This window comes from Lentinula edodes, assembly GCF_021015755.1.
Source record: "Lentinula edodes strain Le(Bin) 0899 ss11 chromosome Unknown C8R40scaffold_4, whole genome shotgun sequence".
In the NCBI taxonomy this organism is placed as follows: domain Eukaryota; kingdom Fungi; phylum Basidiomycota; class Agaricomycetes; order Agaricales; family Omphalotaceae; genus Lentinula; species Lentinula edodes.
Window position 1 is genome coordinate 519,470 of NW_025764310.1, and position 18,961 is coordinate 538,430.

At 46.2% G+C, this 18,961-nt stretch overlaps 10 protein-coding genes and 1 non-coding gene across 11 annotated transcripts; 6 read left to right on the top strand and 5 right to left on the bottom strand.

The window, feature by feature from the left end:
- Window positions 1-822: 822 nt before the first annotated feature.
- On the top strand, window positions 823-2,239 carry C8R40DRAFT_591114 (ycaC protein). Its single transcript, XM_046235556.1, has 6 exons — window positions 823-849; window positions 900-1,176; window positions 1,246-1,437; window positions 1,496-1,656; window positions 1,716-1,939; window positions 1,998-2,239. The coding sequence occupies exons 2-6, from the start codon at window positions 1,170-1,172 to the stop codon at window positions 2,080-2,082; spliced, it is 669 nt and encodes a 222-aa protein (XP_046090401.1). The 5' UTR covers window positions 823-849; window positions 900-1,169; the 3' UTR covers window positions 2,083-2,239.
- On the top strand, window positions 2,233-3,371 carry C8R40DRAFT_1036188 (NADP-dependent oxidoreductase domain-containing protein; the record flags this gene model as incomplete). Its single annotated transcript, XM_046223563.1, has 4 exons — window positions 2,233-2,467; window positions 2,585-2,826; window positions 2,885-3,262; window positions 3,315-3,371. 4 exons carry the CDS (start codon window positions 2,233-2,235, stop codon window positions 3,369-3,371), a joined length of 912 nt encoding a protein of 303 aa, XP_046090402.1.
- A 457-nt stretch (window positions 3,372-3,828) lies between these two features.
- Window positions 3,829-5,444, top strand: C8R40DRAFT_1158700 (NAD-dependent formate dehydrogenase; the record flags this gene model as incomplete). Its single annotated transcript, XM_046229772.1, has 9 exons — window positions 3,829-3,834; window positions 3,884-3,958; window positions 4,011-4,070; window positions 4,156-4,215; window positions 4,273-4,422; window positions 4,473-4,778; window positions 4,838-5,030; window positions 5,089-5,295; window positions 5,431-5,444. The coding sequence occupies 9 exons, from the start codon at window positions 3,829-3,831 to the stop codon at window positions 5,442-5,444; spliced, it is 1,071 nt and encodes a 356-aa protein (XP_046090403.1).
- A 173-nt stretch (window positions 5,445-5,617) lies between these two features.
- Window positions 5,618-6,582, bottom strand: C8R40DRAFT_1066411 (uncharacterized protein; the record flags this gene model as incomplete). The annotated part of the gene is made up of 2 exons (XM_046225779.1): window positions 5,618-6,000; window positions 6,504-6,582. The coding sequence occupies 2 exons, from the start codon at window positions 6,580-6,582 to the stop codon at window positions 5,618-5,620; spliced, it is 462 nt and encodes a 153-aa protein (XP_046090404.1).
- Window positions 6,583-6,899: 317 nt separating this feature from the next.
- C8R40DRAFT_1158701 (endoglucanase 1) lies at window positions 6,900-8,804 on the top strand (the record flags this gene model as incomplete). Its single annotated transcript, XM_046229773.1, has 14 exons — window positions 6,900-7,004; window positions 7,063-7,146; window positions 7,198-7,311; window positions 7,369-7,452; window positions 7,505-7,512; window positions 7,569-7,599; window positions 7,655-7,786; window positions 7,868-8,081; window positions 8,141-8,182; window positions 8,244-8,295; window positions 8,345-8,393; window positions 8,452-8,527; window positions 8,579-8,660; window positions 8,714-8,804. 14 exons carry the CDS (start codon window positions 6,900-6,902, stop codon window positions 8,802-8,804), a joined length of 1,164 nt encoding a protein of 387 aa, XP_046090405.1.
- A 228-nt stretch (window positions 8,805-9,032) lies between these two features.
- Window positions 9,033-9,494, bottom strand: C8R40DRAFT_1166554 (uncharacterized protein; the record flags this gene model as incomplete). Its single annotated transcript, XM_046230866.1, has 5 exons — window positions 9,033-9,099; window positions 9,157-9,175; window positions 9,234-9,268; window positions 9,320-9,348; window positions 9,414-9,494. 5 exons carry the CDS (start codon window positions 9,492-9,494, stop codon window positions 9,033-9,035), a joined length of 231 nt encoding a protein of 76 aa, XP_046090406.1.
- Window positions 9,495-9,565: 71 nt separating this feature from the next.
- C8R40DRAFT_1141346 (ribonucleotide reductase small subunit) lies at window positions 9,566-11,361 on the bottom strand. Its single transcript, XM_046229483.1, has 6 exons — window positions 11,199-11,361; window positions 10,930-11,143; window positions 10,810-10,874; window positions 10,104-10,755; window positions 9,801-10,050; window positions 9,566-9,743 (listed from the first exon to the last, which is right to left on the bottom strand). Exons 1-6 carry the CDS (start codon window positions 11,250-11,252, stop codon window positions 9,722-9,724), a joined length of 1,257 nt encoding a protein of 418 aa, XP_046090407.1. The 5' UTR covers window positions 11,253-11,361; the 3' UTR covers window positions 9,566-9,721.
- Window positions 11,362-11,474: 113 nt separating this feature from the next.
- C8R40DRAFT_t43 lies at window positions 11,475-11,558 on the top strand. The gene has a single exon. It is a non-coding gene; the product is annotated as a tRNA-Val (tRNA).
- Window positions 11,559-12,033: 475 nt separating this feature from the next.
- Window positions 12,034-14,030, top strand: C8R40DRAFT_1066414 (guanine nucleotide binding protein alpha subunit; the record flags this gene model as incomplete). Its single annotated transcript, XM_046225780.1, has 9 exons — window positions 12,034-12,079; window positions 12,255-12,349; window positions 12,533-12,886; window positions 12,950-13,024; window positions 13,082-13,231; window positions 13,293-13,364; window positions 13,571-13,628; window positions 13,703-13,852; window positions 13,966-14,030. The coding sequence occupies 9 exons, from the start codon at window positions 12,034-12,036 to the stop codon at window positions 14,028-14,030; spliced, it is 1,065 nt and encodes a 354-aa protein (XP_046090408.1).
- An 878-nt stretch (window positions 14,031-14,908) lies between these two features.
- C8R40DRAFT_1166557 (uncharacterized protein) lies at window positions 14,909-15,669 on the bottom strand (the record flags this gene model as incomplete). The annotated part of the gene is made up of 5 exons (XM_046230867.1): window positions 14,909-14,936; window positions 15,000-15,064; window positions 15,114-15,158; window positions 15,216-15,479; window positions 15,544-15,669. The coding sequence occupies 5 exons, from the start codon at window positions 15,667-15,669 to the stop codon at window positions 14,909-14,911; spliced, it is 528 nt and encodes a 175-aa protein (XP_046090409.1).
- A 1,457-nt stretch (window positions 15,670-17,126) lies between these two features.
- C8R40DRAFT_591695 (uncharacterized protein) lies at window positions 17,127-18,932 on the bottom strand. The gene is made up of 2 exons (XM_046235557.1): window positions 18,841-18,932; window positions 17,127-18,786 (listed from the first exon to the last, which is right to left on the bottom strand). Exon 2 carries the CDS (start codon window positions 18,526-18,528, stop codon window positions 17,380-17,382), a length of 1,149 nt encoding a protein of 382 aa, XP_046090410.1. The 5' UTR covers window positions 18,529-18,786; window positions 18,841-18,932; the 3' UTR covers window positions 17,127-17,379.
- Between the last annotated feature and the right edge of the window lie 29 nt (window positions 18,933-18,961).

Below are 18,961 nucleotides of genomic sequence, written 5' to 3' on the forward strand. Positions count from 1 at the left end.
ATTGTAAGTTTTGCCATATACTCATATAGCTTCTTCTCTTTTCACTCATGATTAACCGTTGTGCCATGGTGGTAACCTTCCGACGCGCGCTGCAGAGATCCGCAGGCTTACATTTAAATGGAATGCACTAGTGTGGTACCCTGAACCTGTGCGGAACTTATGCGAGGCATTTTCTTGATAGTCTCGCAAACCGGAATCAATGAGAGGGTAGAAGAAGCTCGTTTCTTGGAAGCTCTTGGACACTTATGTTCGGACCTAGCCAGTATAATTTAACCATCCTATCCAATCCTTAGCATCAAACGAGTCCGGTTTGATTGCATTCAAGTAACCTTCTAGCAACTCTGCACTTTCTCGATGAAGGGAACTAATCTCGCGAGACAGAGTCGGAGTTCACGAAAGAACGAACATGATTCGAGAGGCTGAGTTGATTCTGGCGCATGAATGTATGTAGGTGGGCTGGAAGCTCTTAGTTTCAATTAACGACGGATGGTTGTACTACGATTGTATCAAATTCTCATCTGCCATTTGTGCTCTACTTACAAAATTCGTGCACCTATGTATATATCTACAGTGTTGGTCTTTCGTTCCTCGACCAGTATACCGAGGGATACCGAGGGACAATCGTGTTGAATGTCGTGGAAGGTAAGCTAGCTGGGATAAGTGCGATATAGGGTGCTGAACGTTGAGTTATTTGTATCTTTGTAGTATGGATGTCGATGGAAGGCGGTAAGTGATGATTAATCGACTACGTATGAATGACTACGAAAAGGCCCATTATCTAGTCTCTCAAATCCCTCGGCGTGCGGATCCCGGAATCAATATTACTCCAAGTCTCAACCGTTCTTTCCGGTGGGTGCTAAAGTTTTATCTCGTATCCCAAGGCTCTGAGTGCAGTCCAGTGTGGGTAGTATGATGCTTGAATTGGCATAGATTCTATCATATCTAATTCAACATGTCAATCTTGGAGGCTTGATTTAACAGGATTGCCTCTTAATGCCCGAAAAGCTATGATATCCCTGCTCACAAGATACTTGCCAGGGCTGCCTTCTCATGACCGAAACAATACCCTGCCCCAGTATACAGCAAAGTGTATAAAAGCTAGCCAATGAGGTCGTCTTCAGAAGACAACCCACAGCGGGTAGTGTCCCAGCTCTACCACCCAATCAATCATGTCTGGTTAGTGTCCCTCATTTCTGAGCATTACTCTAAATCAATGCACATTATTGACTGCCACAAATATGATAGCCCCAAAATCTACTACTTTCGAGAGAATCGACAAGGACAACGTGATGTTGTTGGTCGTCGATCTGCAGATAGGACTCTTTCAAGTCGTGCGGGACTATCAACCCGATGAGTACAAAAACAACATCCTTGCTCACGCCGCCCTGGGTAAGGTGTTCAACCTGCCAACTATTTTAACCACAAGCACGCAGCAAGGTTAGCTTCCAACACCTTTTCAAACAAGTCATGATATGGATTCTGTCATGTATATCAGGTCCCAACGGCCCTTTGCCAAAGGAAATTGTGGAGATGCACCCTAGTGCCCCGCTCATCAAGCGTCAAGGTGAGGTGAATGCTTGGGACAATGCGGATTTCCGTGCTGCTGTGAAAGCCACGGGCAAAAAACAAGTCATCATGGCCGGAATCACTACCGATGTTCGTGCATTATTTTATGAAGTCCCTCCACTGGTTGTTTAGCTTAGATACCGTCCCAGGTTTGCACAACTTTCCTTGCCCTCTCCCTGATCGAGGAAGGATACACCGTTTTCACGAATCACGAAGCATCTGGCGCCGCCTCCAGGCGCATTGCGGATGAAGCAAACGCTCGTATGCGTCAAGCAGGGGTGCATGTTCTATCAATGTTCGCTATTGCCTGCGATTTGATGAGGAACTGGACTTACACGCCCGGAGCACCACAGATGCTGCCGTTCTTTGACAGGTAAGTATCAGTGAAAGCTTCGTCAAATTTGATCGTTGACAAGTGTTCCCGTATACAGATACTTCTCGGGTTATGGTTATCTTACTCGAGGACACGATGCTGCCATTGAGAGTGGGCAAATTCTGCCGGGAGAAAGCCAATGAGCAGTTTGACTCTCTTATAGATATGTAGCTGTAGTGTATACATACATGAAACGCGCCGGGCAAAATAAATTGAAGAACGCGTCGCGTGTGATAGGTATCGCCCGGCCCGTCACTCGCTTATATCGTGGAGCCTTCATTTTCCCAATCACCATGTCTCGTACTGTGCAGACTTTCGACTTGGCCTCAGGCGTTAAGATCCCTTGGCTTGGCTGGGGAAATGGCTCCGGACAAGCACGTAATGTACCCGTGCAAGCTGGATTGATCGCACTCAAGGCTGGTATTCGCCACGTCGATACCGCGCAAAACTATCTGAATGAAGGAGCTGTTGGAGAAACTGTGGCCAACTCTGGCCTATCGAAGGACGAAATATTTGTTACATCCAAGCGTATGCTCTACATATGCGATATGATCTTCGATCATGATTTCATTGATGCTCTTCTATTTAATTGTCAGTGTCGGGACGGGTCACGGAAGTCTGATCCTTCTGTCGATGGATACACAGTTCCTGTCAATGAAGTTCGCCCAGCTGTCCAGGAATCCATCAAGAAATTGGGATTCATCCCAGATCTGTTCTTGATCCATAGCCCTCATGTCGCAGCTCTTGCAGATCTCAAGAAGACTTGGCAGGTGCTCGAGGAGATGAAAGATGCTGGTGAGCTCAAAGAGATCGGCGTCAGCAACTTTCGTCCGCAAGACCTTGAAGTGGTGTTGGACGGAGCCAAATACCAGCCAGCTGTGAACCAGGTCGGTCAATCATGTATCAGATACGCGTTGGGTGGCCTAATTAATTGTCGAAATTCAGATTGAATATCATCCATACACGCTCGCTCATCTCGAGCCTGTCCTAGCAATTCAAGCAAAGCATGGTATCTTGACCGAGTCATTCGGTCCTCTTACTCCTCTCCTCCGCCACCCTACTGGTGGACCAGTCAAACCGGTTCTAACAAAGATTGCTAAACGCGTTACGGAATCTAATCCGAGTCTTCCCATCCCGGTTGATGAAGTAGTCGTACTTCTTCTTTGGACGCGTGCTATGGGTGTTGTTGCCGTCACAGCCAGTGGAAATGAAGAACGCATCAAGCTCCTTGCGGAGATATCTTACCTTCCGGAAAATATTTTAACCAAGGAGGAGGTTCAAGAGATTACGAGTGTAGGAAAGACTGTGCACTTCAGGCACTACGTGAGCTATCTGTCCCCGAGGTCCCTATTGTCGATGCTGATCCAGTATTCAGAGAGAACACATGGAGAAAGACTTTGCGTTGCCCGATCTGCCAGATGGAACTACCTGAAAGATAGAAATAAGCCGAACGGAAGTCCCACCGAGACCAGTGTATTATAGACCTAGATTTAACAAGAGCATGGAGTAATGAGCACGATCATTGTCACTGTAGTTCACTTATTGCCTATCTGAAGATGTCTAACTCCGACCGAGTACCCCCGGATCGTTTCATGAACCGTGTGAGCGGAACGTTCCGGAATTTAAAGCTCACGTTTCGGAAGAACAAGGAAGAAATCGCCGTAAATAGAAATGTTTTCGCGCCCTTATTGATGCGAAAATATTCGCGAACCCGGGACGCATCGTTCACATGCCCTCCTCGAATAAGCATCATGGAAATATAGGAATTGTCCCCGCGCTCTCCCGGCAGAATTCAATGAAGTCATAGAGAATCCCAAGATAAAAGGCTGGTTTCTTCTGAGATAGTCGCCAACCATCACCCCTTCGATTTCTCTGTAAACGCCACCAACATGAAGGTCAGGAGATGTTACCTTTGTTGAATCGCAGACGTTCATCGATTATCAGGTCCTCGCCATTTTATACAACGGCTTCAACGCTGCAGTGAAAGAGCCTCGCTTACTGGGAACAGTTGAGAACAAGGTAATCCTGGTGATACAGAGTGTACATGAAGGCGTACCTGATATTTATCCAGCTTGGAATAGACAAATGGCTTGCATCGCGAGGTCATGAGTTTATTGGTACGTTTTGCGCTGTTATCATCTCTATCATCCATTGACCAATCGTTCACAGTGAGTCTAGTCTCCTTCCGTTGGTATATGGAATTGAGCTGTCCTTAGGTTTCCAGCGACAAAGAAGGACCAAACAGTGATTTTGAAAAGCATTTGGTTGATGCAGAGGTACATACATACCATGGAAATCACGTTGAATCAACTTACCGAAAATACCAACTGTAGGTTGTTATCACAACACCTTTCCACCCTGGTTACCTCACGCGAGAGCTCATGGAAAAGGCGAAGAATTTGAAGATCTGTATCACCGCTGGAGTAGGCTCTGACCATATCGACCTCAACGCTGCTGTAGACCACAAAATCCAAGTCCTTGAGGTTCGGAATCTAGTGTCATCTTGTCCCGATATAACGCTGATTTTCCGTAGGTCACTGGCTCTAATGTTGTCTCTGTTGCAGAACATGTTGTGATGAACATCCTGACTCTGGTCCGTAACTTTGTCCCGGCCCATGAGATGATCGAACGCGGTGACTGGCAAGTTTCCGATATCGCTCGCAACGCTTTCGACCTTGAAGGCAAAGTTGTCGGAACGATTGGTGCAGGAAGAATCGGCTATCGCGTCTTACAACGTCTCGTTCCCTTTGATTGTAAAGAGCATCTGTATTATGATTACGCGAAGCTTCCTGTTGAACGTGAGCAAGCTATCAAAGCTCGTAGGGTCGAGGATATCGAAGTGCGTCATTGATTTCCTGTCTAATCGGGGTTTTCATCTTACATATGGAAAACATGTAGGAATTCGTCTCCCAATGTGACGTCGTCACCGTCAATGCACCTTTGCATGAAGGTACTCGCGGGCTCATCAACGAGAAATTATTATCCAAATTCAAGCCTGGCGCATGGCTCGTCAACACCGCTCGTGGTGCCATCTGTGACACGGATGCTGTTGCAGCTGCCCTAACGAGTGGTCAGCTTCGTGGTTATGCTGGCGAGTATTTCCTGGTCTGGTCATAAATGGGGGGTTGTGTTGATATTTTCTGCCACAGGTGACGTCTGGAACGTCCAGCCCGCTCCCAAGGATCATCCTTGGCGCACAATGAAGAATCCTCTCGGTGGGGGAAATGGCATGACACCTCATTACTCTGGAACAACCCTCGATGCTCAGGCGCGGTATGCCGCTGGTACAAAGAGTATCTTAGAAAATTACTTTGAAGGAAGGGAGCAAGAACCTGCGAATGTCATTGTTGGCCACGGTACGTGGAATTATCACAAAGGGGTTATATTTCCCTTGCTGATCGTGAAACTCCTTCAGGCGCATGGGCGACCAAAGCTTGTGAGCATCTCATTCAGTCAGTTAATGACATTGACAATGACTGACCTTTTTCTAGACGGTCAGCGTTAGAAGGTATTGAGGATCACTGCATTATAATTCTTTCAAGCAACCATTTCTGTATGATATATTCCGAATGGATAGAATGCAATTCAATTCAAGCCACATTTCGTGAGAGACTTTACGATACGGCCATCCTATTAAAAAGAAAACCCGCACTTTCTTTCGACGTCTATCCGGTCAGATCATAATGTTGCTATGCATGTTAGATGACTCTCAGCAGGCCAGCCTGACCACCTTTTCAATATTCCACTTTCTCCAGTCGTTGTCTCGAGCGACCCTGGCAACTCATTCCATTCGCTGAAGACGAGCTCCCGTATAGCAAGAAAATTTGATTCTTGTGCGCCACCTATGCCATCACCATCACCACAACAGGCATAAGTCAAGAAACCGACAGGAGGAGGCAGAAGATGCAAGCAGGCAAGAGTGTTTTGCTCAGCCGATAACTGATTGCACTGCCCAGGAATGATATCAAAGAGGATGGTGAGTCGTTCACGGACTTCAGCGTCGTACGAGACGTTTGGAACCTTCCGACCCTTCCTGAACTCGGCTCGGGAGATACCAGTGCCTGAGGATATCTCTCAGTGGCTCCATCACTTTCAGTAAGAAAGGAAGATCTGGTTTAAAGAGAAAATGCAGGCCGTAGCCTTCGAGAGAACTGTCGTTGTAAGTAAATGTCGAGAGAGAAGATATCTAGCTATGCCATATGATTGGCATCTATTTATAACATACAACCTTCCGCGCGACATGTTCTCGGGGCCACAATCGTAAATTGTACTTACAGTTGGAAGGATTTGGAGAGAATTTTCCGTGGAGTGGGAAGGGGAGGGTCTTGTGAAATCGTAAGTTTCTTCGAGGGAACGATTCGATGCATCTACTTAGAGAATCATGCACAGGAGTCCTACAAGACTTTTACGGTAAACAAAGCTTTTTTGAAAATTGACCCCCGATTAGTAGTACAACTCCTTGATCTTTTACTGATACTACCCCCGAAAGGTCTGGTGAGCGGGAAACTTTTCTTGAAACTCGGGTCAAAGAATCTACTTTATCATTTCCGTCGCTTTAACGTACAAGTTGGTTGGGCTGTTGATCCCGGATCGAAAACTAGTATCACTGTCGGTAAGCCTCGCTCTTTAATTAGCTTAGCCATGTACCGTCTGACTTCTTCGAAACCTGAATAAACCACAGAATCAACCTGGAAGGACTCTGATCATCAATGAACGATCCTCTGTGCGGTAACTGCACTCACACGCCCCGCGGTAGCATTTAGATGGGTCGATGAGTGTCTTTATATTGCACCCAAATTGCACAACACTAAATCCGAAAAATATCCGCCGCCATTGTGGACCATGGTCAGACTTACCGGTATTTGCTTGTACAGTGACACGTAGAAGCCCTCTGGTTCCAATTTATAAGAGAGGAAACTGCCCACAACCTCCAAGTGACTTGTCCCCGAAACCCAAAATCATGTTTTTGACCAAACAGTTACGACTCGTCCTACAGTCCATTACCGTTGTAGCTGTCCTTGCAGCTTGCGTAGGAGCGACTATCCTTTATGCAGGAGTCAACGAGGTAGGTGCTGCTATGATATATTACTGTCTCTGGCTCGTGTCTAAGCCCTGTTTCGTAGTCTGGTGGTGAATTCGGAGTTTTTGGTTCACCTGGAACAGGACTGCCTGGAGAGTTTGGCGTTACCTACGACTTCATCACCGAAGTACACCAGGCTCTTACAGTCAAATCCTTCTTCTGACATTCTTTCTATTAGAGTACCGTCGATACATTCGTTGACACGAACCAAATCAACTTTTTCCGTGTTACGTTCTTGATGGAAAGAATGTGTCCTCTAGCAACTGGCCTTGGGAGTACCTTCAATGAGACCGTTCAGTATTTTTCCGTTATATCCACTTCCAAAACACAGCTGATATGGATGGGGTAGTATTTTAGTGAATATGAAGATGCAATCAACTATATCACCGTTACCAAAGGTGCATATGCGTTAATTGATCCTCATAACTACATGGTCAGTTGCTTCTGGTACACATATACTTGTAATGCTAATAATGGTTGAACAGAGATACAAGTATTATTATTCCAAAACATCTTAACAATCAAGCAGTAACTTGAACCTGTTTCTAGTGACCCATCCTCACAGCCCAATAGTGGAAGCGTAAATCGAATCTTATTTTCGCTCAGCAATTCACCCATTGATTCTGAATCAACAGATCATCGGCGATACTACTGACCCCAATGCAGCCACCACTGAACAATTCCAAGAGTTTTGGACAGAGCTTGCCAACCGCTTTGTTGACAACCCCAATGTCGTCTTCGGCATTAACAATGAGCCTCACGACATGGTATGTTTCGTCTCGCTCTCCATTTCCTTCACTTCATTGTATTACTTCATATCTGTTTACTGACTACTCTGATTTTGACAGGCCACCTCTCTGATTCTGCAAAATGATCAAGCAGCAATCAACGGAATCCGTTCTACTGGCGCTACGCAGCTCATCCTCGCACCTGGAAATGGGTTCACTGGCGGCCATTCCTGGACTCAGGTCACTGGTGCTAACGATGATCCATCGAGCGAGTGGCTGAATCAGATCGTGGATCCGTTGAATAATACGGCTATTGACATCCATGAATATCTTGGTACTTCTCGCTTTGTAGTGAGAGATGATATAGGCTGATTGATAATTGTGTCCCGATAGACGAGGATTTCTCAGGCAGCCACGATACATGCACTCAGCCTGGTGAGCATCTGGAAATTGTGGTGAGTTTTCTAAGGTTTGCTGATGCTTCGTCGTGCTATAGGTCCCACTAACCTGGCTGCTCTCACGACTTGGCTTCAAGAAAACAACCTCAAGTAGGATTTGTATACGATTCTTGACATACAGTCACTAAAAACTTCCAAGAGCTATTGTCAGCGAATTCGGTGGATCCAATGACCCTACTTGTCTCGAGGTGTGTTTTTTTGCTTAACGTACTTTGTAAGAATTGAAAGCTGAATTTCGGATGTCAGTTGGTACCGCAATTGATCAGCTACCTTTCTGAAAACGACGTGTACATTGGCTGGTCGGCCTGGGCTGCAGGTCCTTGTGAGTGTCATTGCGACCCGCCTGCATACTCGCGTTGATTGATCTCTTCAGTCTGGGGAACAAACTCCCCTTGCTGCGGCCCAGAAGTTGGAAGTCTTGAACCCGGTCAACTTGATGAAGAGGGTGGTCCAAAGTGAGTTGCGTTAATGAAATCAATCTCCGAACACTGAAATAAATCCCTGCAAGTGGATACACAACTGTCTGGCAAGCAGTAATTCAGCCTAACATCAATCTCTCCGGTACGCCTCGTAATCAACTGACCGTCCTCTGCAGATGAAATTGACTGGAAATCGTGTAGATCTCAAACGCAGCGGAGTGTCGAGCTTGTCGTAGGAACAACAAAAGGAGATACGAATTTGCGTAGTAAAATAGTTTGCGCCATGATGTCTATGATTTTGGAGTCGAATCAAGGCCTCCGAACTATTATAATTTGTCTTAAGGCTTGAAAGAGAGGTTGACTTCGGCATAGTAAGAGTAACTGTAAACGTAGATAAACGGAAAAGAATCAGAAGAAGAGGAGTCGCTCAGGAAGACGGTCTTCCATTTCTACGATCGTCTTTCCTTTGCTCAATCTACACGGATTATTCGTCAGATGAACTCTGTATAAACAACACATCGGAAACACGCACCCAAGCGTTCTTGCATTCCCTATAAGCCTGGAAATAATCCAGACATTTTTCTCTATCATAGTTGTGTTTGTTCATACATGCCATCGTCGCCTTGGATGCGGCTTCACAAGGGCTATCGGGAGTCGTTTACATTCGTCTGATTATTGTAACCAGATAAACTCACTCGATAAACCTAGAAACAACTTCACGGCCCTATAATACAGATCGGCGTCTCAGCAGAGGGACAGCAACATCATGCGAGTTGTGTGACGATGCACCTGAAATTGTTCCCTGTAGTTCAACGGTTTGACATTCGCGCTAGCAGGCGGAAGCGGAACAACATCAGACTTCGTGGACATGGGAGTAACTATCTACGTGAATAACAAGATTTGACGCCGCTGGATAATACAATGAGCGCTCGATCAACCTTCTTTCAAAAAAATTTTATTGAATATTTGATAGAGCTAGTGAGGATACATATCTAATTATAACAAAGAGAATTACAGAATTGACCGATGAGATAGCAATGCGTGAGCGATAAATTACAGTATGAGAAATCATGCAACGACGGCGGTTTCTTCGATGTTTAGAAGTCTTCGTCGAGCACACTATCAGGAGACGATGGTCAGTGGAGACGTGTAACAATAGAATAATACCAGACGCACAATGTCTTTGAAGCTTGTGTTGTAGTGTTGTCACCAGAATGGTTCACACCAGCCTTTGAGTAATCGGACACCCGCTTCTCAAAAAAGTTGGTCTTCCCTTGAAGCGAGATCATGTCCATAAAGTCGAAGGGGTTCGTCGAGTTGTACAACTTCTTGTTGCCGAGAGCGACGAGTAGTCGATCGGCAACGAACTCGATATATTGACACATCAATGTCGCGTTCATGCCGATCAAGCTTACAGGAAGCGCGTCTGGAAAAAAGTGGTTAGACACCAATGCGAAGGAGGCAATGTATAGCACACACCAGTCAAGAACTCTTGCTCGATAGCGACTGCTTCTTTGATAATACGTTCAACGGTGTCAGGATGAGGACGACGACGGAGGTGGCTGAAGAGAAGGCAGGCGAAGTCGGTATGCATACCCTCATCACGACTGATGAGCTCGTTTGAGAACGCCAAGCCAGGCATTAATCCACGCTTCTTCATCCAAAAGATGGACGCGAAGGAGCCAGAGAAGAAAATGCCTTCAACAGCAGCAAAGGCTACGAGACGCTCGCCGAAAACCGAGTGTTCGTCACTGATCCAGCGCAGAGCCCACTCGGCCTTGCGCTTGATGCAAGGAATAGTCTCGATAGCATCAAAAAGGAAATCACGTTCGACAGGGTCTTTGATGTATGTGTCGATGAGAAGAGAGTAAGTCTCGGAGTGAATGTTCTCCATCATAATCTGGAACCCGTAGAAGCAACGCGCCTCAGCGACCTGTACTTCGTTCGAGAAGCGTTCGAGAAGATTCTCGTTGACAATGCCATCAGAGGCGGCAAAGAACGCGAGGACACGGGAGATGAAGAATCGTTCGCTGTCATTCAGGCGGTTGTTCCAGTCATGAAGGTCTTTTGATAAATCCATCTCTTCCGCAGTCCAGAAAGAGGCCTCGGCCTTCTTGTACATTTGCCATATCTGATATATGCATTAGACGCCTCTAGAGTAAATCAGACGCGTATCTAGACGTACCTCATGGTATTGAATGGGGAACAACACAAAACGACGTCTTGACTCTAACAGAAGTGGTTCTTCGCCTAAAAGCACGATTAATACAATTGACGCGTAAAGGTCGTAGAAAACCACGCGTACTCTCTGGCAATTCGACCTCTCCAACAAACCGTTTCTGCAAGGCAGCGAGTTCCTCAGCGGACGTGGTCTGAGTGGTGTCTTCTTCTACGCATTGGTCTTCATTCTCCTCTAGAGAAGCCGGTGAGGTAGAGCGACGTTTATCGTCAACAACGACCTTCTTCGCAGATTTCTTGGTAGGCGAGTCGAAGGTAAATGAAGCTAAGGCAGCAGCAGCCTGTGAAAACAACTGAGTCTACACGAAGGCGGATACATAGCACGAAAATCTTCACCTTTTTGCTAGGAGTAGGCCCTGGAGAAGGGTAACGCGTAGGAGTGGTAGACATTTGCAAAATGAGTGGGGGTGTGAAGGTAAGGTGGTGGTGGTGGCACTGAGTGAGCGACTAACTTTTTGGGTTGCTTTTTAAACCAAAAAAATTCTCGCGGTGTTGTTCAACGACGCGGTGCACGTGACCTTGACCATATATTGACTCATCTTACGGGCCGACTGTAGAAAGATCCAATCTATCGTTCTTATTTTACATATAATCGTAGTTTTTGTTGCTCATGGTTCGATGGCGTAGTTGGTTATCGCATCTGTCTAACACCCCTGGTTGCACAGAAGGTCCCCGGTTCGAGCCCGGGTCGAATCATAAGATGAAGAACAGCTGTGGAATTTTTTTTTTTTTTTGGCATGTTACATCTGCAAAACCTGTATGTTCGGCTAAATAGCCGAAAGCAGCTCAGAGCACTTGGGAGCACTTCCCAGCAGCAAAAGCACCCAGAGCAGGCTTTGATTTTTGCTTTGGGTGCTTTCGTCGCTGGAGAGCGCTCTCCAGCTAGTATCCTTGCTCTGGCGAGTATACATGTTTTGCAGTTGTAGACTCACGTGACAAATATAGTGCCTCGGCGGCCGAGTGTTCTACGTTCCCGCGAGTGACATACGCCGTTTAACATTTCAGCTGTCATCCGTAATTTTTGTTGCGCTCGTCGCTACAGTCACGACCGTTGCTCCCTCGACGTCGTTCATTCGTTTATTCTCTATCTCCTTACCAATACCTTCCAGCCCACTCTCCCAGTACCTCCTTGGGAAGTTTCCATTTTTAAATAACACACTGCTCAGTAATAATGGGGTGTGCGCAATCTTCTGGCATTGACGACGAGGCCAAGGCTCGTGAGTGCCATACACATATCTTTTCTCGCCTATCATTCCTAACGAATATTTGCGTTTTTTCTCCTTTGTTTTCTGTCCCTTCACTCTCGCGACGCCGTACCTCCTTACCCCACGACGACTGCAAACCTTCCATCCTTGTGCGTGCGACATTTGCCACCAACCTTCGTGACCACAGGTAATGATGAAATTGAGAATCAACTTCGCCGGGACCGTATGATGGCGAAGAATGAGATCAAGATGTTGCTTCTTGGGGCTGGTGAATCTGGGAAGGTATTTTATTTCGTCTGTTCTTTCTATAACACCATCTATATTTGCTCCAAATAAAAATCAGCCCATTCTTCCTGTCCTAATTATTGGCCATCCTCACTGCTTTGCTTCACAATGTTTTGTTCCATTTCTTTACCCCAACACCCTTTCGAGTCGAGTCTCACTTAACGTCTCACTCTCTCTCAGTCCACAGTCCTCAAACAAATGAAGCTCATTCACCACGGCGGGTACAATGATTCCGAACGTGACTCTTACAAGGAAATCATATTTTCCAATACCATCCAATCCATGCGCGCCATTCTCGACGCCATGCCTTCCCTCGACCTCTTTCTCAATCCATCCAACGACGCCCGAAGAGCCACAATCCTTTCTCTTCCCGTGCAGTTGGAGGTAGACGTCATGCCTCGGGATGTGGGCGACTCCATTCGAGGGCTTTGGAGCGATCCCGCTGTGAAGGAGGCAGTGAAGAGGAGTCGAGAGTTCCAACTGAATGATTCGGCAGTGTATTACTTCAACAGTATCGATAGAATGAGTGGTCCGGTATGTGCTCGGGTTCCTGTCTTATCAAATGACTGTCTAAATGTAATTTGGATTTGTTTCTAGGGGTACATGCCCAGCGACCAGGATATACTTCGGTCACGAGTGAAAACTACGGGTATCACGGAGACGACGTTCCAAGTGCGATTTTTTGTTGCCACTCTATCCTTTATCAGTACTCAATACTACCTTTCACAGGTCGGCGAACTCACATACAAACTCTTCGATGTTGGCGGTCAACGTTCTGAACGGAAAAAATGGATACATTGCTTTGAAAACGTAACTGCATTGGTATTCCTGGTTTCTCTGAGCGAGTACGATCAGATGTTGTATGAGGATGAGAGCGTGGTGGGTATATATTTCATCCGACCATGACAAAAGCTGTATCACTGATCAAGATATTATTTAGAACCGTATGCAAGAAGCCCTCACACTCTTTGACTCAATATGTAATTCCCGATGGTTCGTCAAGACCTCGATCGTGAGTTAGCTCCCGTATATTGCCCCTTCCAGCTTCTACCTGCCTCCCCATCCACTTTCGATATTTAACTCTATTCTTCCTTCCACTTCTGTTTCTGCCCATTATTCAAACGACTAGTCACTTTTTACTTCTCTCTCTTCGCCCCCATAGCTACCCCTCCCTTTTTTCACATTACAGCGATGACTAACACATGTCAATTCTTATAGATCCTCTTCCTCAACAAAATCGATCTATTCGCGGAAAAGCTTCCTAGATCACCATTAGGTTGGTGTCTCCTCTTTTTTCGTAGTTAACAGATGTCCAACGCACGGATTTCTCAACTCCTTCCTTCCTTCCAGGTGATTACTTCCCGGATTACACGGGCGGAAACAACTACGACGCCGCCTGCGAATATCTGTTACGCAGATTCGTAAGCCTAAACCAGAGTGCAGCAACGAAACAGGTATACGCGCATTATACGTGTGCCACGGATACGCAGCAAATTAAATGTGAGTCTTTTTCCCCACCGTTCCTTCATTCCGGGCTAGCTATCGTTTTCGTCGTTTCTTGATCTTTTTCTCGTCTAAAACTGACTATAATATTCTCTCCCTTTCTTTTCCAGTCGTTCTTTCTGCGATTCAAGATATTCTCCTCCAGCTTCACTTGAGGGAGGCCGGACTATTATAGTCACCGTTGTGGATGGAATAATAGGACTTGAGCATTCCGCCGACTTCGAATTCACCTGGACACCCTTGTCTTCCGCCCAATACCCTTCACACCCAATCTCAAGTTCTACGAGCCTTCACCACGACGAGAGTTATAATATATGCCTTATTTTGATACCCCCACTTGTCTCCCATCACTCCATCTCGTTTTTATCCAGTTGTCTTTCTGTTTTAGAAGTCATGCCAAGCTTTTCGAAGATCGCTCCTGCTTCAGTGGAAGAGTTTAGTGGTGGGGTTGGTTGCTGTCGTTGACCCGAGATTGCAAGCTGAGTGGAGAAAGCTTTACGTCGTGATGAACTTTTGTTGTCCCATCTCATACATTCAAAATATCATCGCTTTATCTGAATAGACAGATCGCACAGCGTTGTGACCTATCATGCACACAGAGAATCATGCGCATAGCACTCTCCCACTGTCGTTGTCGTCGCCGTCTGCTGGTGCCGTTCATCAAACCAGCTTTGTCTTCATCTCATGTTGATTCCATCATTAATCATAGTGTCTATCTTATCGTACATACATAGATGGAGGGCCAACAGAAGCCGACGCTTGGGATTCGCCCCACAAAATATTGTATAATTGGGACATTATACAATCGGACGTTGAGGTGCATGATAGGTGCAGATTTTGGTTCACATGTACACCTGCGAACATCATTTCCATTTCTTCTTTTTTCCACTGTCATAAATCTGCGTGTATTCTTCAAGTCCTAGCAGCCAGGGGCGAACAAAATACAGATAAAATCATGAAATTCTCATAAAAATCACTTTCACATATACGTTCGCTAACCGTTCACAAGTACATAAATTGGAAAATGCCAATATTGCAACAATATTCCAGGAGTCAAGCCAAAAATCGGTCCTTAGTTGTGCTGGAGAACATGTTAGAGGTTCCGGTGAGATCAGAATGTAACACTTAACAATGCCAGACGTACTATGTTACGGCCACCCCGACAACAGTGTCATGGTAGTCAGTATCACCGCCATCTTCGGCATTAACCTGTACTCAGAACGTGAGTCTGTCCCTCTAATCATCGGAGCATACTCACCATTGTGAACGACAGAGCCTTATGACCCTTGATATTAAAATGTTTCTGTAAATTGCATTTGTTCACCTCGATGATGTCAGTATGACTGGATGAAGAACGCACAGAGCTGAAGGTAGGGGTGCTTGGTGCATAGTGGCTTTCACCAGCTTTCTTGTGCGAGCAAACAATAGCTATGTAGCGATCGTCCGAAAAGGGGCCAACAGAAAGGAACCTGTTGTCTGGTGCGAAACCGGAAGGAACGATGGTGGTGACCGCAAATTGACTACTTTCGGCTGGAGCATCCCAGACGGCTTGAGGATCAACAACTATTTCGTTAGAGTCGAGAAGGTAGGAGTTGAACCGTTGAGGCCACAGCGCAATGCGTTGCTGGAGGTAAAGCATTTGTGAGTGATCAATGGACATTCATTTACAGCACGTAGTAGTCACTGACACCGAATACAGCCGCATTGGTATCCTTCGGGAGGGGTACCAGCACTGCTGTAACGATTTCGGGCTCCTGACCACTGAGAAGAGGAAGGTTGAGGTCTTTGGTGAATGGTTCAATGCCAAAAGACATAATGAAGGAACTGCAAAATCAAGGTAGTCTCACCTCAACCTTTATAGGCAGTTAGAAAGAATCATTCGTAAATATGGCCCGCGGGGCAGTCAATTTTATGGTTGAAAAGTAAGGTTGAGAAACTCGGAGTTTGTCCACCACAAGCTTCTTCTACGCAACCTAACATAGACCAGGAGGGACATTGCCCCTGGACAAGTGAGTTGATTCGATCGTAGTACGGTTCCGATTTTTGCACGAAATCTGCCGTCACGCTAAACACAAATAGGAATCAGCGATGTGGTGGGAACAAGTTACATGACGTTGAAGTCTGAAAGTTCACAGCGTAAGTGAGTCCAAGCCAAAAGGAACTTGAAATACATTTGCGTGTGAGCATCCTTCATCTACATAGCTCAGAGTAGGTTAAGCCACCTCCAATCCCAAGGGGGCTCACATGTGCTGCTCCTTTCAAAATTCTACTTACAGCCGTACCTCTTTAGTAATTAGGGGTAATTCGACTCCGTAGGAGTCTGCGCGACAGTGTTTACTTCCTGGTTCGCCGTTCAGCCCTCTATATCCGGTATTGCGAGGGAAGGGAAGCAATAAGAATATACCACTTTCTGAATGAACATGGCGAGGTTTAATCGGCGTTTGCAATGTGTTGGTGTAACTGTTTTCTTAAAATGGCTTCTACATAATTGAAAAACTTACACCCGCGGTTCCCGTAAGTGAACGATCGTTCTTCACTCTCGTGAATTCTGGCTGGCGGAGCTACGCTCACTGGTGACTTAGGAATATTTGAGGCAACTTTGGGTGTCAAGCCAAATATATATCTGCATTAACAACGCAGTGTGACCCTGAAGCCTTGAACAAATCTTTATCCTGTGGACTTATCAAGCAACGCCAACTAATGCTTAAATTTGTCGTGGATAAGAATGAGGGCAAGATATCAAGAAAGTTACTTCGCCTGCCAGTGGGGCCCAGCCAAATTCCAGCATCTCTCCGTCTATGACATTAGAAATGGAACTTCAAGCTATTTCCATCTTTCAGACGACAATTCAGACAAAGGCTTCTAGTTCTGAGTAACTTGGGAAATCCAAAAACAATAAGAAGAAAGTTCCGTGAAGGTTTTGGGGTGAACATGAACATCTTATAATTACCAGCAATAGAACTTTGCGAGTTTGAGGCTGAGAAAGCCTGATACCGAAATAAACTTAAGCTTCTGAGACTGAGAGACTGAAGCCTGTGATGACTAGACTCAGATGACCTCCCAATATTAATTGTATGCTCTGGACACCTTCGCGCAATTCAGTGAGTCATCTGGGTCTATGGGTCTAGTCAACGAAACGACGTCCTGAAAGCCTCGGAGGAGTCAGAAGCTTATCCAAATTTTGAACAATAGGATGGAGAATCGAGCTCAGATATCCCCCGGGGGCCTCACCTAAGAGAGAAGCCTTCGCCCACGCGGGGTATCATGTTCCAAGCACCTAGTTCCCCGAAATTGCACGACCCTAGCTACAAAGATTTGAGGGGCGTATAAACGTTCATCAAAGCTACGGTCGGCTCGCCCTCGCGCCTTCAGCCATGTATTTACAAGCCAACGAGGTCCTAGGCCAAGATAGGCGGTGAATTATACACACATGGAGTCTTTGAATCATTGCATTATCACTGTCACTGCTCATGCACTCCCACAAGAGGCAATTTGAGTGGCTTGTGAATCACCGGTGCTAGTGATTACCCATCTTCCGTCGTAGGATGATTTAACTGCGAAGACGACACGAGCGGTTTCGAGCGTTCAACATTGGCGCGTCGACTCCCCTTGCCTTTGCCCCGCCTGGCCTGAGGTAGCTTTGGCGATGCGGAAGGAGTCGTAGTAGCTGGATAAACCTGAGTCTCGGAAGGATTTTGGACGATCTGGGAAGACGGAGATTGCAGCTGCGAAGGTGCCACAGTGTCGGCTTTAGTATGAGGATGCCCTCTTGGTTTTCTACTTCGAGCACGAGATTCATTCTGGGGAACCTGTGGGTTCGATAAAGGATGTGGGTGTAATGAGCTTGTATTCTGTGCAGGAGGAGGAGAAAGAGCGGAGGGAGAGGTTGTGTTCGTTGCTAATGAAGGACTCGTTGTAGAAGATTGCGGAACACGAGTGTTTGATCTGGATTTTCCATTTTTTCTACGATTAGTTCTGGCGATAGATTTGTTGTCCACTGCAGTAGCAGGTGCAGGCTCCTCCTGCACAGTAGCGACAGCACCATAATCGATAGCCGGTTTTTCAGTTTCATCGGCAGTTTGACAAGGCACGGAAGAAGCGTTCTGCTTCTTACCACCTCGTCGCTGACATTTTACTGGGGTCGTACTTTGTGTGACAGTGGTAGGAAGATTCTGCGCATCCGATGAAGGGACATTGTCCTCAGCTGCTGATGGAAGTTGGTTACGTCGATTGTCATTCTTTTTCTTCTTCTTTTGCGAAGCGCTGTTAGGACGATTGGATTGTTCTGTTGGTTCTCGTTGCTTCCCAGTTCCGCTTCGGCCATCCTTTCGACCAGTTGTGTTCCTATTTCCACCATCTTGTCTCCCTCCTGTATCAGCAGTGGTTCCACCACCTTTCTGCCTGCCGGGACCAGGACCTCTTCCATTTCCGCCACCCCCAAGTGTCCCAGAAACCGGAAAGGCACCTCGTGAAGGACCATTCTCATCTGCACCTGCTCGTTGTTTATTGCGATTGTTATTCCTTGTAGGGAACGCAGTCTCCTGCGCAGCTTCATCAGCTGCACGCTTTGCTTCTTCTTCCTCTTCTTTCTGCTGCGCTGTAGCTTGGGTATATGAAAGTCCGGTGACTGTGCCAGCAATACCGACTGCGGAGATAGATTCTGCTATGCCCATGTTTCGAGATCGCGTTATGGTCTTGATCTCTGACTGAACAAATCAGAAGGCAAGTGGACAAAAATGTATGACATCATCGCAAACAAGCGTCAAGGCATGGTGTAAAGCGCACAATCTTCTTCAGGCCGAAGATTAAATATTCTAAGTATTTAAGTAGGACAACATGTTGTCTTGCAACCTCGTTCATCCCCTCCACGATTCAGAATTTTTTGGACAATCGTGATCTTTCTCCTATCAATATGCCACCAAACTGTGGAGGTAAGTAGCCCTCTTTTCATCAGCGAGGTCTACACCTCATTATTCCTTATCTATCGTCAATCAGCTTCCGAAAACTGTTCGCTCACCGTCGATGTCATCCTGCAATCTTCGGACGGCAAACAATTGGGTGCTCACAGTAAAAATCTAGAGCTATTTACCGATGCGTTTCCTGTCG